Source organism: Giraffa tippelskirchi, chromosome 5 (genome assembly GCF_054371585.1).
Source record: "Giraffa tippelskirchi isolate mGirTip1 chromosome 5, T2T-mGirTip1v1.2.pri, whole genome shotgun sequence".
Taxonomy (NCBI): Eukaryota; Metazoa; Chordata; class Mammalia; order Artiodactyla; family Giraffidae; genus Giraffa; species Giraffa tippelskirchi.
The window spans coordinates 104,668,947-104,685,343 of record NC_137279.1 but is presented as its reverse complement, the minus strand read 5'-3'; the positions used below and the strand labels follow the sequence as shown (position 1 = coordinate 104,685,343).

At 40.4% G+C, this 16,397-nt stretch overlaps 1 protein-coding gene across 16 annotated transcripts in view; it reads right to left on the bottom strand.

Annotated features, from left to right (window-relative positions):
* SPAG17 (sperm associated antigen 17) overlaps nucleotides 1-16,397 on the bottom strand; it is a 246,713-nt gene that overhangs the window by 150,368 nt on the left and 79,948 nt on the right. For all 16 annotated transcript variants that reach the window (XR_014054585.1, XR_014054589.1, XR_014054587.1 and 13 more), the window contains exons 8-13: nucleotides 12,831-12,992; nucleotides 9,885-9,990; nucleotides 9,578-9,690; nucleotides 4,608-4,745; nucleotides 4,406-4,519; nucleotides 3,652-3,802 (exon numbers count right to left, since the gene is read on the bottom strand). Coding sequence is in view for 8 of the 16 variants with exons in the window: in XM_081492940.1 (XP_081349066.1) it covers nucleotides 3,652-3,802; nucleotides 4,406-4,519; nucleotides 4,608-4,745; nucleotides 9,578-9,690; nucleotides 9,885-9,990; nucleotides 12,831-12,992 (784 nt within the window). In the remaining 8 variants the exon portion in view is untranslated. The remainder of the gene's footprint in view (nucleotides 1-3,651; nucleotides 3,803-4,405; nucleotides 4,520-4,607; nucleotides 4,746-9,577; nucleotides 9,691-9,884; nucleotides 9,991-12,830; nucleotides 12,993-16,397) is intronic.

Sequence of the window (16,397 nt, the reverse complement as noted above, 5' to 3'; positions counted from 1 at the left end):
GAAATAGTTTAAGTGAGAGGTGGTGCCAGATTGGGCCAGGCTGGTAGTGAGAGATGTGGTGGGATTGGTTGTAGGGCATAAAAAATGATCCAGGGATGACTCCAAGGTTTTGGTAGACAAGAGTTGCTATTTACTGAAATAAAGAGCACTGTGAAGGAACAACTTTCAAGGAAATCAAGAATTTGGACCTATTAAGCATTAAGAAATCTGCCTGCAATGCAGGAGACCCCAGTTAGATTTGTGGGTCAGGAAGATCCCCTGGAGAAGGGAAAGGCTACCCACTCCAGTATTCTGGCCTGGAGAATTCCACGGACTGTATAGTACATCACAAAGAGTTGGACATGACTGAGCAACTTTCACTTAAACATGAAGGAGAATAAAAGAGGAAGGAGAGGTGGAGGAGCAAGGGTTCAGGACGAGAAATATGAGCAGGATATGTGTATGGGCAGTTTCAGTGATGGCAACAAAAATAAGAATCTTGTGTACTTTACAATGTGCGGAATAGAGCCAATATTTTACAATAAATATAACTGGAGTGCGACCTTTGAAAAATTGTATAAAAAAGAATATGTGTTACACATTTTTCCCATAAAAGACAAAAGCAAATGCTAGCATACTATTCATCCTCTTCTTATCCTTGGTTTCCTTTTCTTTTTAAACTTCATTATCCAGGAGGCTGTTCCATATCACGATAGAGATATCCCTCCACGTTAAGATACATGATCTTGTACCACACAGGTGTCTGATATTTTAATGAGAGCTTTTGATGGGATAGTTTGTTTCTAGTATTTTGCTACTGTGAAAAATGATTCAATAAATGTACTTTTTCATATTAAAAAAAGAATCCTGTGCTGTGTGTAGAACCAAGGTAGAGAGAATGAGATCATATCACAAGGCAGAAGGAGAAGAGGAGTGTGGCAGAAGAGAGGTAAAGGTCAGATCTCCTCAGGACACCAGGAAGAGGATGATTATGGAAATAACAGACACGACACACCCAGGCCCACTAGGCTACACCCATTTCCATGAGGTGACAGCATGACAGTATTAAAAATTTTGTTTCTTTTTTTTTCAGTCTCTTCAATAAGTGGTACTGGGAAAACTGGACAGCTAATATGTAAAAGAATGAAATTAGAACACTTCCTAATACTATACACAAAAATAAACTCAAAATGGATTAAATACCTAAGTTATAGACCAGAAACTATAAAACTCATAGAGGAAAACATAGGCAGAACACTCTTTGACATAAACTGCCACAAGATCCTCTATGACACACCTCCTAGAGTAATGGAAATAAAGACAGAATAAACAAATGGGACCTAATTAAACTTAAAAGCTTTTGCACAGCAAAGGAAACCATAAACAAGATGAGATGACAACTCTCAGAATGGGAGAAAATAATTGCAAACAAAGCAACTGACAAAGGATTAATCTCCAAAATACACAAGCAATTCATGTAGTTCAGTATCAGAAAAGCAAACAACCCAATCAAAAAATTGAGCAGAAGGCTTAAGCAAACATTTATCCAAAGAAGACATACAGATTCATAAATATATGAAAACATGCTCAACAGCACTCATTATTAGCAAAATGCAAATCAAAAGTACGATGAGGTATCACCTCACACTGGTCAGAATGTGCTGCTGTTTAGTTGCTAAATCATGTCCAACTCTTTCTGCAACTCCATGGACTGTAGCCCACCAGGATCCTCTGTCCATCGGATTTCCCAGGCAAGAATACTAAAGTGGGTTGCCATTTCTTTCTCCAGGGGATCTTCCTGACCCAGGGATCAAACCCGCATCTCTTGCATTGGCAGGCAGGTTCTTTACCACTGAGACATCGCCTCACACTGGTCAGAATGGCCAACCTCAAAAAGTCTACAAACAATAAATGTTGGAGGGGATGTGGAGAAAAGGGAACTTCTCTTGCAGAGTTTGTGGGAATATAAATTGATAAGCCACTATGGAGAACAGTATGGAGATTTCTTAAACTAGGAATAAAACTACCATTATGACCCAGCAATCTCACTATTGGGTATATATTCTGAAGAAACCGTAATTCAAAAAAACACATGTACCCCAATGTTCATTGCAACACTATTTACAATAGCTAGGACATGTCCTAGATGTCTATCAACAGATGAATGGATAAAGAAGTGGTGGTATATATATATATATATATACACATACACACACAATAGAATATTACTCAGCCATAAAAAGGAAGCAATTTGAATCACTTGTAGTGAGGTGGATGAACCTAGAGCCTGTTATACACAGTGAAGTAAGCCAGAAAAAGACCAAATATCATATATTAATGCATACATATGGAATTTAGAAAAATGGTACTGATGAACCTATTTGCAGGGCAGGAATAGAGATGCAGATGCAGAGAACAGACTTGTGGACACAACAGGAGAAGGAGAGGGTGGGACCAACTGAGAGAGTATCATGGAAACACATACATTACCATGTGTTAAAACAGTTAGTGGGAAGCTGCTATATAACACAGGAAGCTCAATCCAGGGCCCTGTGACAACCTAGAGGGGTGGGATGAGGTGGGAGTTGGGAGGGAGGATCAAGAAGAAGGGGACATACGATACTTATGACTGATTTATGTTGTTGTATGGAAGAAACCAACACATCATTGTAAAGCAATTAGCCTTCAATTAAAAATTTTTAAAAATCTGGCTATTACTAAGGCTACTAAAAATGAAAAAAACAAATCAAAGTACAAATATTTCATAATTTTCTTAGAGTTAGATGAAAGGAGAAGGAAGAATCTGCACATTTTTTTTTAATCTAGGTCAAATCAAGATGACTATGTAATTTCCTATTTCTTCTTATAAGCAGCAATATATCTGCCTATTATCTCAGCTGGAAATAAGATTTGTGTTTCAGGAAATGATTGTCTTTATCTTAAAATCCCCATGAGCTCTGCAATAAGAAGCTGATTTTAGATATTTTTAATGACCTTTCTTTCTACTGTCCTTAAAGAACAGACAACACACCTTCCTATTGTGAGAGATGAACTGGAATTAACACTTAGCATATGGCTCAGCGAGTAAAGAATCCACCTGCCATGCAGGAGACACAGGAGACATGGGTTCAATTCCTGGGTCGGGAAGATCCCTTGGAGGAGGAAATGGCAACCCACTCCAGTATTCTTGCCTGGGAAATCCCATAAACAGAGGAGTCTGGAAGGCTACAGTCCAAAGGGTCACAAAGAGTCAGACACGACTGAGCACACACACATATACACCACACCCAGGCATACACACTACACCCACAAGGGGTGCTCTCAGTTCTCCTCTTAACTAGGATGGGGACTATGTCATCTCCAATCATGTTAATGAGTGAATGGGGCAAGGGGGTGTTGGGAGGCGGGAAGGAGGAAGAAAGAAGGGGATTATTCTTGTTGTAGAAACACAGTGGAATGAAAACCCAGGGCATCAAACTGAAGAATGTTATCGTTATCATCCTGCTGTTAATGACATCATTCAAAATAAAAAGAAACTGTAGTCAATCAAAATACTCCCCAGCCTCTGAAAGGACAATAACCAAAATCATTTTGCAGATGGGGGTATAATCATTAGAGGCACACATGACCATAAATGAATGAATTTAAGCTACAATGAAGCAATGTACTTACCACTTGTACAAAAGTGCATGAGCTCATGAATTGTAGCTAGACGTTTCGTGCTATTCCATGGCGGGGGCAGAGGGAATTTAAGGAATTCCCACAGTGGCAACTTGGATTGCATCTCCTGTTCAATTTGAACTGGATCAAAATTCTTTAGGTCCTGATGAAAAAGAGCAATGTGACAGAAGACGTTAAAATAAGCTGTCAACTGCCTTATGCATATGGAGAAGGCAAAACATGATACCTTTGCTCTCATTATCTGGGAACAGGGGAAATCAATGGTAATTGGGGAAGACAAACTGTTGGTATTTTGTTGAAGGTCAAAAAAGCTACTTCTCACTTTGCCAGAGATTCTTGGTGCACAGAAATGATGGATTCCTTATTCATAGTGACAAACTGCCAAAGTCTCAAATATATTCCTGCCTCCCTTCTTAGATTCTTTTCTTGCCTCCACTAGTTTTTTTTTTCTTTCATATTAGCAGATATATAAAGCACATAACTATAAGGTTTTAATACATATTTGGTGTCGTTGCAATGAATTTAATGGTTCATTGGCCCTCTATACGTGGGCCAGTTTCTTTGCTGGTGTACTTTTTCCTTCATTCATGTCCATTTTCCAAGATCTTACTTTGCAGGTATCTACTTTGTAGATTACTTTTAATTAGCATTGGTAAAGCTATCCAATTAAGATTTCTACAACTGAATAATTACAAATGAGTTTTCTTGCATCAGTTATCCTCTGGGTAACTTGGTCAATTATTACCTTTAGCATGTACTTCTTGTGGGCATGGGCGTCGTGATAGTTAAGCAGGAGAGGGCCTGTGGGCACTGGTTTGCTTTCATTTTCTTCTTCAGGTAAGAATATTTCACGGAGATTCTATTCAAATTAAAACAATATTGCTTTTAAGAGAGAATTCATACTTTTCAAAGCATGCATACTTTTTGGATTTCTCATACCATCTGACCTTTTTCTCCCTCTCTGTCAGACAGAGAGAGGGCAGGATGGATACGATGTGAGCTGCTATTCTGTAGTCCAACCCATCTGCCCTGGGAGGCAGCTCCACCAGACTTGGTGGGACAAGATCTTCTTCACTTGCCACAACCTGTTGATATAAAGAGTTGGGAGGAGAGAGTCACTCAGTCGTGTCTGACTCTTTGCGACCCCATGGACTATACAGTCCATGGAATTCTCCAGGCCAGAATACTGGAGTGGGTAGCCTTTCCCTTCTACAGGGGATCTTCTTAACCCAGGGATCGAACCCAGGTCTCCCACACTGCAAGCAGATTCTTTACCAGTTGAGCCACAAGGGAAGCCCAAGAATACTGGAGTGAGTAGCCTATCTCTTCTGCAGCAGATCTTCCTGACCCAGGAATCCAACCAGGGTCTCCTGCATTGCAGGTGGATTCTTTACCAAGTGAGCTATCAGGGAAGAGTTGGGAGGTATTAGTTTAATTGGTCAGTTCTTTATTGATATTTATGTATTTCTTCTGCTTTTAGTAAGAAGGCAGTTTCTACCCAAAAGTATAGTGATTATACAAAGTGGCAGTATAATTAACCAGTGACTACCAAAATAAAAGGGATAATGTTTATTGCTGGGAGCCAGCCCACGAGATCCCACCCATGACAGTGTCATGAGGGGCAGGACTGATCGAGCACGGCTTCTCAGGCCTCAGGGATTCTCGGAAGGCTGCTTCAGCGCTCACCTTAAAGATGACGTCTGTCTTTCTGATGTTTGCCACAATAGACCTCTTCTTATTTTCTATGGCTTAGGTAAACGGCCTTTTCCTGATTCTCTTCCAATATAGATCAATCTAAAACCTCAACTGACAAGGCCCCTAAAAAACGGTGGCACCCTGATGGGATTGTCTAGGATATGGAGTATATTGATCTAAATTCTTCTTGCTGGCATATTGGTTTATTTAATAAATGTACCTGTGCCTTTGGAGCTAATGTGCATGACTGCCCTTTAACAATAAACAGCATTGAGAGCCTTACACACAAAAGCCCCAATAGGTACAGAGCTCTTCGTAGGAAAAAGGCTTGTTAGGAAATATAAGAAATATTGCTTTATGAAACTGTTACTTAGTCTATATTTACTCACTATGTTTTTGCTCTTAACATATTTAGCATGCGTAATGAAAGTATAATAGTTAAAAACTTATAGAAATAAAAGTTTAGCTTTAATACAAATAATAAGACGATTGTTAATTTAGCTGGTGATTTTTGCTAAGAACTGACCTTTGTACTATATTGTTTCAGCTTGCTGTACTATGACTTTATAGGACCACATTCCTTTTTGTTGGGCTCAAGGCGTAAGATAGATTATAGAAAAACAGGTTTTATTTTAAGACTTTCTGTTGACGAATGCATTCTTTGTCATAATCTGCTGTGCCTGATACAAAAGTGTTTTGGCTGATCAACCCTTAGAAAAACAGGTTTTGCTTTAAAACTTTCTGTTAATGAATTCTTTCTTTGTCATAATCCTCTGTGCCTATATTCTTTAAAAAATACAACTAAAGATATAAAAGCTATCTTAAAAAACAATAAAGTCGGAAGACACTTGGAAAACACTGAGACTCGCTGTGTCTTCTCATTCGCATTGCCGACGCCATCCTTCCTGAGGGAACCCTGGACCAGCTGGAGCTGGACTCCGGCAGTTTATAACCTATGCACTGAAGTATAATTTTAATGCATGCATTAGAATAGACAACACAAAATGCAAATGCTTCAAAAAGAAAATTTACAATAGAAATCAAAATAACAATATTAATGTATTTTTTAATGATTCTCTCTTTCTCTTAAAGCACTCAAAACCCTGATTTCATATCTTTGGATTCAATAAATATTTATTGAGTACCTACCACATGCCAAGCATCTGTGGGGCACTTTCACATACATTACCTCATTTAAGCCTCAGAACAATATTGCCAAGTAGGTATTATTTCCTATTTTACATAAATGGAACTAGGGTGAGTGAAATTAGGTGCCTGGCCCTAATTAGTAGTTCAAAAACTAATTTGGACTATTAAAAAGTAGTCCAAAATTACTTAGTGGCTGGAACTGGGGGGTTCAGGTTAAATCCCCAAGATAGAAAAGTTATAGACAGTGAGATCAGTTAAGGGTAATATTCCCCTTTTTATGGGGAAAGTGAGGTCTAGAAATATTGTCTTGTTCAATTTTACATGGTAAAAAAACAAGTTGAAATGTAATCAAGATAGGCACCTAATTTATAATTGTTCTCTTCACCTTAAATACTGAAATCACCCTCTGATTTCACACCCCTCTGCAGGAGTTCTCAACCTTGAAACTGAAGGCATTTGGACTAGATGCTTTCTGTCATGGGGGCTATCTTGTGCACCATATGGAATGTTTAGCAGCACCCCTGGCCTCAAGCCATTTGATGCCAGTAGAACACCTTCAACTGTGGCAACCATAAGTATCTCTAGACATTGCCAAATGTCCCCTTTGAGGTAACTCCCCCTGTTGAGAACAATAGCAAAACAGTCTTACACTCTAATTGTTTATCAACACCTTACTTTTTAATGAGCCACTCCTGTCTCCACTTCCTCTCTTCCTACCATCCATTCCAATCACAAAAGACCATATAGAACTGTTCCAACACTGAAATGTTAAAAATTCTAATATTCCCCCTTATAATATCCCACCCAATTCCACTTATATTTTAATTCTTCATCCCTTTATTATTAAGCATGTGTTTAGCCAACATGTATCTTTTATTGGAGTCTATGTGTCAGTCACTGAGCTCATCAACTGTCTGTCACCTTTGGTACCTGGAAAACAGTAGATGGTTAATAAGTGCTTGTTGCTCTAAGTTGAAAAAATAAGGAAGACTAAGATAAATAAAATGATACTATAAGCTCTCTAGGGCTGTTGAACTTTTACAAATGTATTGATATAATAAAATTACTGATCTCAAAGCATTACAGGGTAATTAAAGGCAAATAAACATAAGTGTGTTTACCTAATTGGTTAGAAAACTAAAGCAGTCAACAAACAAAATATATAATGGAGGTAACAGAGATGATAGAGTCTAAAAACATTTTAATATTCAGTGAGATAAAGGAATGTGTTATGCACATGAAGTAAGAACAATAGGCAGGTATAAGGGAAATTAAAGAATTTATAATTTTAAAATGTTACTGTTGAAACAAAATTTCAGTAACAGACCAGACTCCATGGAAAAATGAATTAGTTGGAAATCTTAAGCTGAAATTCTCAAAGGGGTAAAGTTGCAAGAAAATTTCAAATACATGGAGGAAAAAACCAGAAATTCCAACATCCATCTAATAATAAGTGTGTGTGTGTTCAGTCACATCCAACTCTTTGCAACACTTTGGTACACACAGCCTCGTGTTGTCAATTATAAAAAGAAAACTCTAATAGCTGCCAGAATGAAAAAATAGATTACCTATAAAGGAAAATATTCATTGGAAGGACTGATGCTGAACCTGAAGCTCCAATACTTTGGCCACCTGATACAAAGAAATGACTGATTGGAAATGACTCTGATGCTGGGAAAGATCGAAGGCAGGAGGAGAAGGGGACAACAGAGGATGAGATGGTTGGAGGGCATCACTGACTCAATGGACATGAGTTTGAGCAAACTCAGGAAGATAGTGATGGACAGAGAAGCCTGGTATGGTGCAGTTCATGAGGTTGCAAAGAGTCAGACATGACTTAGCAACTGAACAACAACAACAATAAAGGAAAAAGTATCCGATTGATGTCAGACTTCTTATCAGCAACATGGGAAGGAAGACCACAACAGAGCGATGCTATCAAAATACTTTTCCAAGTAGACTGATAAGATTCAAAAGCAGTTTCTGTCACTTACTACTTAGACAAGTTACTTAACGTTTTTTATGCCTCAGCTTCCTTATCTGCAAAATGGGAATAAAAATGGTTCCTACTCCCTAGGGTTGTTTCAAGAATTAAATGAGCTAATAACAAACTTTTCTCAAATGCATATACAGCACTCATAAGAATTGACCATGTGTACCAGGTCACACAGGAAGTCTGGGAAATTAAAAAAAAACATTTTAACACTCAGATCATGTTTACTGACCATAATGAAATAAAATTAGAAATGGACAATAAACAGTGGAAATTAAAAGACTTAGAACTGACTACATTGAATGCATTATGATGTGTCCAAGAAATACTCAAAATGCATAGGCTTAAGTAAAGTGAAATAGAAAGTAAACCAAGTGAACTTTCAATTAAAATGAATTGCTAAATAAACCAAAGAAAGAAGGAAGAAGGAAATAATAAAGATAAATGAAGAAATTAGTAAAGTAAAAAGGAGTGGATCAATGAAAAAAATGCTGATTCTTTGAAAAGACCAATAATCAATAAACCATTTACATCCATGATCGAGAAAAGAGGGCACTAATAAAAAACATTGGTCATAGGGAAGGAACATAACCAATACAGAGAGAATTTTTAAATGTATATTAGTGAATAAGGAGCTTCTAGAATATTGAAAACACAAATAAAATGGATATTTATTTAAAAAGATGAATGACTAAAATTGGCTTCAGAAACAGAAAAATCTGATTAAATCTACAAGAGTAAAAGAAACTTTAAAATGCAGTTGAAGACCATTAACCACCCCATCCACCTGCCCAGCTCTTTCTCTTTCATTAAAATGATGCCTGGTAGTATTTAACCATATGCCTACCAAAACTTCAGGGTATGTTATATAAATGGTTCCAGAGCATAGCAAAAGAAAGAGGATTGAAGCTCATAAGAAAATTTTAGCTTTATCTAAAATGTCCTAATCTTTGTAAAGCAGAATGCATTCAGGTATTATGAGCCTATTTTTAAAATAGTTTTTTAAAAAAGAGAGGGAGATGAAGTACCTGACTACAGGTCGCCCACCTGGGAAGAAAGCTCCAGGATGTATCCACCCACCTGTTCCAGCATACAATGCAGTATCAAGGGCACAGAAATCAGTTCTTCTGGAATTGGATTCAGCAAATCGTTGTAGTATCTCATGTCTACTTCATTTGTGATGATGGAAGCCACTGTAAAGGATACAAAATATTGTTGTTCAGTTAAAACGTGCTCTCCATTTCTTCCATCCACAGATTCAAACTCTGATCAGGCCCTGATAAATGCAGGAGCTGGGGGTGGAGAGAGATGTGAAAGCAACATGGAGGACAATCATTCCCTAAAGCACCAGCTCCTGACACTGATTCTCCAGCTGTTCCATACATGCCTGGTGGTGATGGTAGCAGTGTTGGTGGAGGAGGAGCTGGAATTTGTGGCTCTTCATACTGTTGTGTTTTCTTCTTTCCAGGGATTGCAACAACAGGTTGTGGAGGCTAAAACAACAATTAAAAAGAAACAATTGAAACATCCATTTGAGAGATGCTTTCATCCAATGCTGGTATGATGGGATTTCGACGGGATTCTGTGGTTGTATGATTCTGTTCACACCACAAAATCATTTGCTAATATGAGTGTCAAATAAGCAAATTTGGTCCACAGAAGGAAAGAAGTTAATGGGTACGGAGATTTCTCAGTTTTTTCCTAATAGAACCCACTAAGCAATGGAATTCCAGTTGAGCTATTTCAAATCCTAAAAGATGATGCTGTGAAAGTGCTGCACTCAATATGCCAGCAAATTTGGAAAATTCAGCAGTAGCCACAGGACTTGAAAAGGTCAGTTTTCATTCCAATCCCAAAGAAAGGCAATGCCAAAGAATGCTCAAACTACTGCACAATTGCACTCATCTCACACGCTAGCAAAGTAATGCTCAAAATTCTCCAAGCCAGGTTTCAATAATACATGAACCATGAAATTCCAGATATCCAAGCTGGTTTTAGAAAAGGCAGATGAGCCAGAGATCAAATTGCCGACATCTGCTTGATCATCAGAAAAGCAACAAAGTTCCAGAAAAACATCTATTTCTGCTTTGTTGACTATGCCAAAGCCTTTGACCATGTAGATCACAATAAACTGTGGAAAATTCTTCAAGAGATGGGAATACCAGATCACCTGACCTGCCTCCTGAGAAATCTGTATGCAGGTCAGGAAGCAACAGTTAGAACTGGACATGGAACAACAGACTGGTTCCAAATAGGAAAAGGAGTACATCAAGGCTGTATATTGTCACCCTGCTTATTTAACTTATATGTAGAGTACATCATGAGAAACCCTAGGCTGGATGAAGCACAAGCTGGAATCAAGATTGCCGGGAGAAATATCAATAACCTCAGATATGCAGATGACACCACCCTCATGGCAGAAAGTGAAGAACTAAAGAGCTTCTTGATTAAAGAGGCTTCAAGCTCAACATTCAGAAAACTAAGACCATGGCATCCGATCACATCACTCATGGCAAAAAGATGGGGAAACAGTAGCAGACAATTTTTTTTGGCTCCAAAATCACTGCAGATGGTAACTGCAGCCATGAAATTAAAAGATGCTTGCTCCTTGGAAGGAAAGTTATGACCAACCTGGACAGTATATTAATAATCAGAGACATTACTTTGCCAACAAAGGTCCATCTAATCAAGGCTACGGTTTTTCCAGTGGTCATGTATGTATGTGAGAGTTGGACAATAAAGAAAGCTGAGTGCCGAAGAATTGATGCTTTTGAACTGCGGTGTTGGAGAAGATTCTTGAGAGTCCCTTGGACTGCAAGGAGATCCAACTAGTCCACCCTAAAGGAAATCAGTCCTGAATATTCATTGGAAGGACTGATGTTGAAGCTGAAACTCCAATACTTCGGCCATATGATGTGAAGAGCTGACTCATTTGAAAAGACCCTGATGCTGGGAAAGATCAAAAGCAGAAGGAGAAGCGGATGACAGAGGATGAGATGGTTGGATGGCATCACCAACTCAATGCACGTGAATTTGAGTAAACTCCGGGAGTTGGTGGTGGACAGGGAAGCCTGGCATGCTGCAGTCCATGGGGTCACAGAGAGTCAGACATGACTAAGCGACTGAACTGAATTAATTACCAGGAAAGGGAGGGGAAGATGGGGCACCAAGAGTCAAGAAGATTTTCTTCCCTAGGGTGACTCAGAATCGTGCCATTCTCCCTCTGAGAATCCTTGAATGGTTCCCATTGCTTTCAGGATAAAACCCAAACTCTTGGAGCTCATCACCCAAGAACATCCTGGCTCCCACCTTTCCAGCTTTTGTTGCTGTTCTCCACTCTGTACGTATGTCCTGGAAGCACTGCCCCACCCTGTGGTGTGGTTCTGGCCATAATACTTCTTTGTTTTGACCTCCTTGTCTTTGTAACGTCTTTGCCCCTTTCTTGAGAGTACCACCCTGTCCCTCTCCCCAACCAGGCTTTACCCAGGCAATTCATCCTTAGCCTTCAGCCCATCACTTACTCTGCCTGGTAAGGCCTTCTTGATTCCCGTCTCTCCAACCTCCTCTGCTCAGGAGCAGGTTAGGTGCCATATTTATAGCTTCTCCTGCAACCTCAGCTGACTATCCTCCCAGCACTCATCATGCTAAATTGAAACCACCTTTGACTTGACTGCTGTTCCCTTTAAAGCTTAATCTCATTGAGGAGGACAGGGGATGGATCTTGCTCGTTATTGTATTGCCAGCTCCTGGTACAGTGTCAGCACAGAGTAGTTGTTAAATAACAATGGTTGGGCTTCCCAGGTGGTGCTAGTGGTAAAGAATCTCCCTGCCAAGGCAGGAGACATAAGAGATGTGGGTTCAACTCCTGGATCGAGAAGATCTCCTGGAGGAGGGCCTGACAACCCACTCCAATATTCTTGCCTGGAGAATCCCATGGGAAGAGGAGCCTACTGTACCCCAGGCTACAGTCCATGGGGTCTCAGAATCGGACCCTACTGAAGCAACTTAGCATGCACATAAACATGGTGATTAAGTTATCAATAGCCCTCCTGGTTCCAGATGTTATTGATTGCACCATGGCTGAAAAGTAGGTTCTATCATCCCCTCTGTGTGTGGAAGGTAGTTGGGGAGCTTCATAAAGTCCCCACCATATGGATACCTTTAATACTGTGCCTGGGGTCCTTGATCCCACCCTTACCCATTAAACAGCAGCAGGCAGAGTCCCCTTGCTACCAATATTTGTGATTTTTTTCTTCGTATGTTTTATAAATGTGAAAATTAAGTTGTTCAATGAATCATTCGGCCCCCTGAAGACACTCCCGCATGTGCCTACCTCAGGAATCAACGTCACTTCAAAGATAGGCTTCTCACTAACCACTTGTGGGATGTTAATAAGCCGCATGCTTTCCAAATAGTGCTGGTGCTGCCTTTTCCAATCCAGGGTGTCGTACATCAAACAGGCAACGTTTTCAAAAATTTCGGTGCCCAACCCCAGCTATGGGTGAGAGAATTAACGACAATTAGTTCTTAGCTTCATATTGTTGGAATCAGATGTGTGGTTTGTATCTCCCTTAGAGCCAAACCTATGATTTTCATAGGGAAGCCCTTCCCCAGCCTGGTCCCCAAACCACTGAACCCTTCTGGCCCTTCCTGTTGACCACAATGCAGACTGTTCCCTCTGGAGGGCCTGTGGCTGCCTAATATTGTAAGAGTCTTATTAATGCTTCAACAAGTTGGAAAATGCCATGTTCATTCGCTTCAGCAGAGAGGCCTATTTTCTAGGCATCTCCATTCCTGAAGCAACTCATGAGATAGGTAACTTCCACATCCTCAGCCCAAGGCAAGTTGGGGCTGAGCGCTTGCTCGGCCACACAAGAATTGCAGTGGAAATCTCCCACACCCTCCACACAAGCACACTGCAGTGTGTGTGCCATCAGGATTTCTTCCTCTCCTCACCCGTGCCACCTTTAGGGAGAAAACCCTAAGAGACCCTGATAGACCAGTACTACTATGATACCTGCAAGTTCTATGATCTGGTAAGCAGGTCATAGATCATATATCTCTATTACCTTGGCTTTCATTTCCAGAAGTGGAAAAGCACAGTTATCATTAAGTCTGCGTGAAAGCAAAGGAGGATTAGATAGGCTCCTCCTGTGTCCGAGTTGAAGTGCTAAGGTAGAGGGAGAAAGCTCCTAGCAGGGCCAGTGACTCAGCCTGGCAGGAGTCCAGAGCCGAGCCAGCTTTGCACATCCTTACAGCACACCTCTTAGTCTGGGCTTCATGGGTCCCCTACAGGGCTGAGAATTACTCAGTAAAACTTCAATCTGATATTCTCTGCCCACATTCTGGCACAGAAACATATTTTTGTGTGCTTGTGTTTATAAGAAATAGAGTAAAAGCTTCTGGTCAATTATCCCTTAGCTTAACTAGCTAATTTCTTTTTAAATCAAACAGCAAATCACATGCTAAAAACCAGAAAATTATTTCAGCAACCCAGGGCTTAACTTGAGATGTTGCAGATGTTGTTCATAGGCAGTTAGCACTTCTTGATGGGCATTTATTTGATGTAAAGCTTTCGTTACCTGGGTTCAGCAGAAATACAGCCTGCTTGTTTGCAGCCAAAGGTACTAATGCTTTCCTTCTTTCAGAGAGAAAGACGACTTGTTGGCTGGCTCCTGGCTTGGATGTGAGGCCATTATCAACTTAACAGATAGAGCTGAGAGTGGAATACTGTGTATCTATAGTATGTATGTAGGCTACTTGTATTAGAAATAGGTTTATTACTTCCATATTTTTCAAGTGATCCTAAGTTTACAATTAATTTTGATCTTCAGTATTAAACCCAAAGGCCTTTTCTTCTGAAACCCAACTCTGTTACTGAACTGCTTTTAAGGCTTTCTTTGTCCATCATTATTTGTGCTGGGTTGCTCACTCACAAACTGGACCTTGTAAAGGCATGGCTTGGCTCTAAAAGTCTGCTGCAGTTGGACCCAGATCATGGCTCTGGCATGAAGCTGATGTTCAATAAATACTTGCAAAGTGGCTGATAGAAGATCGGTATGTCCATTCGGGCAGCACAGTTGATTAATCTCAGTTCCTCATTTACCTTCCTCATTTACCTCATGGCCCAACTAGAGACTCCAGACATTAATCTTCTAGTTCTGAAGTCAGGAGTATATATGCATAAGGAGCAGTGTGTTAGTCTCTTAGTCGGGTCCAACTCTTTACTACCCCATGGACTGTAGCCTGCTAAGCTCCTCTGTCCATGGAATTCTCCAGGCCAGAATACTGGAGTCTGTAGCCATTCCTTTTCTCCAGGGGATCTTCCTGAACCAGGGATTGAACCTGGGTCTCCTGCATTGCAGGAAGATTCTTTACTGTCTGAGCCACCAGGAAAGTCCCAGCAGTATTTCAAACTGATGTTATTTTTTCAATATGAAGGTTCTCGACTTTAATTGCCATTTAAACCCTTCCATTCTATATTTTTAAAAAGGAAAATATAGCCACATTCACTTTCTTTAAAAATGGAGTGATTAGGGACCTCCCTGGCAGTCCAATGGTTAAGATTCTGCACTTCCACTGCAGCGGATACCAGTTCGATCCCGGGTTTGGGAACGAAGATTCCATGTGCCACATGGTGTGGCCCCAAAATAATAAAAACTGTTTTTAAAACGGAGTGATTAAAATCTAATGAACAGACAGCTTTTAATACTGGCATAAGAAACAGGATGCTGTGAATGGTGCTGGGTTTTTTGGAGTTGCAACTGTGTGTCTTGATGTTTACATCTATGTACCTAGGATGCAATGAAATGTCTTCTACCCTGAGCTCAATGCACATCAGCTCCTCTCAGCCTCCGCCTGGGGAGGACATAAGACACAGAGAAGGGAGCCCTAGTTAGAGCAGGAGCAAAATGTTCTTGGTTTGAGGCTGCCTTAGAAGACTCTTTGTATTGCCTCCCCTTAATTATGATGCATCTTCCCTGATGGCTCAGCAGGTAAAGAATCTGCCTGCAATGCATGAGACACAGGATATGCAAGTTGGATTTCTGGGTTAGGAAAAATCTCCTGGAGAAGGAAACGGCAACCCACTCCAGTATTCTTGCCTGGGAAATCCCATGGACAGAGGATTCAAGATCTATATGGCTGGGATCTCCTGTGCTCTATTAAATCAAAATTGCACATAAGTTCTTTCGAAGGTATGTGGCCAAGACTTGGCCCAAATGAGAGAAGGACTGTGTCCACAAAACTTAAATTTGTGGATGTGAGTTTTTAAGTTAGGATAAATTTTTAAATTCTTGCAAGAAGAGCTGGCTTATCATCAAGATAGAGTAGACGGCCGCCTTTGAGATGGTGTTTCAGGATCCCAGGGCTATAGCCTCTTTCCCAGACACATCTCACATTTGCTGGGCATAATCTAGAACTCCAAGAAAATAGGATAGAGTAGTCACAGTACGACGGTACCTGGAATGCCAGTATCTCTGGGATAGAGAAACATGGCCCAACTTAACATGAAGTAGTAAAGGACAGGTGGACTCTTTTCTGAGCTCAGGGTTAGGAGGTAGGGGAGTGAAGGCATGGGGTGATGCAAAGCAGAGGGATTTCACAATAACCAGCTTTGCCTTCAGCCACAGATTTTCTATGTTCAGCTTTGTTTCCATGTATCTTAGTGATAGTGAAAGTCACTTAGTCATGTCTGACTCTTTGCAACCCCATGGACTGTCATCTGCCAGGCTCATCTGTCCATGGAATTCTCCAGGCCAGGATACTAGAGTGGGTAGCCATTCCCTTCTCCAGGAGATCCTCCCATCAAGGCTAGTATTTATTCTTACTACTGCCAAGGTAGATTTCCCTGATGGTTCAGTGGTAAAGAATCTGCCTGCCAATGCAGGGGACATGGGAG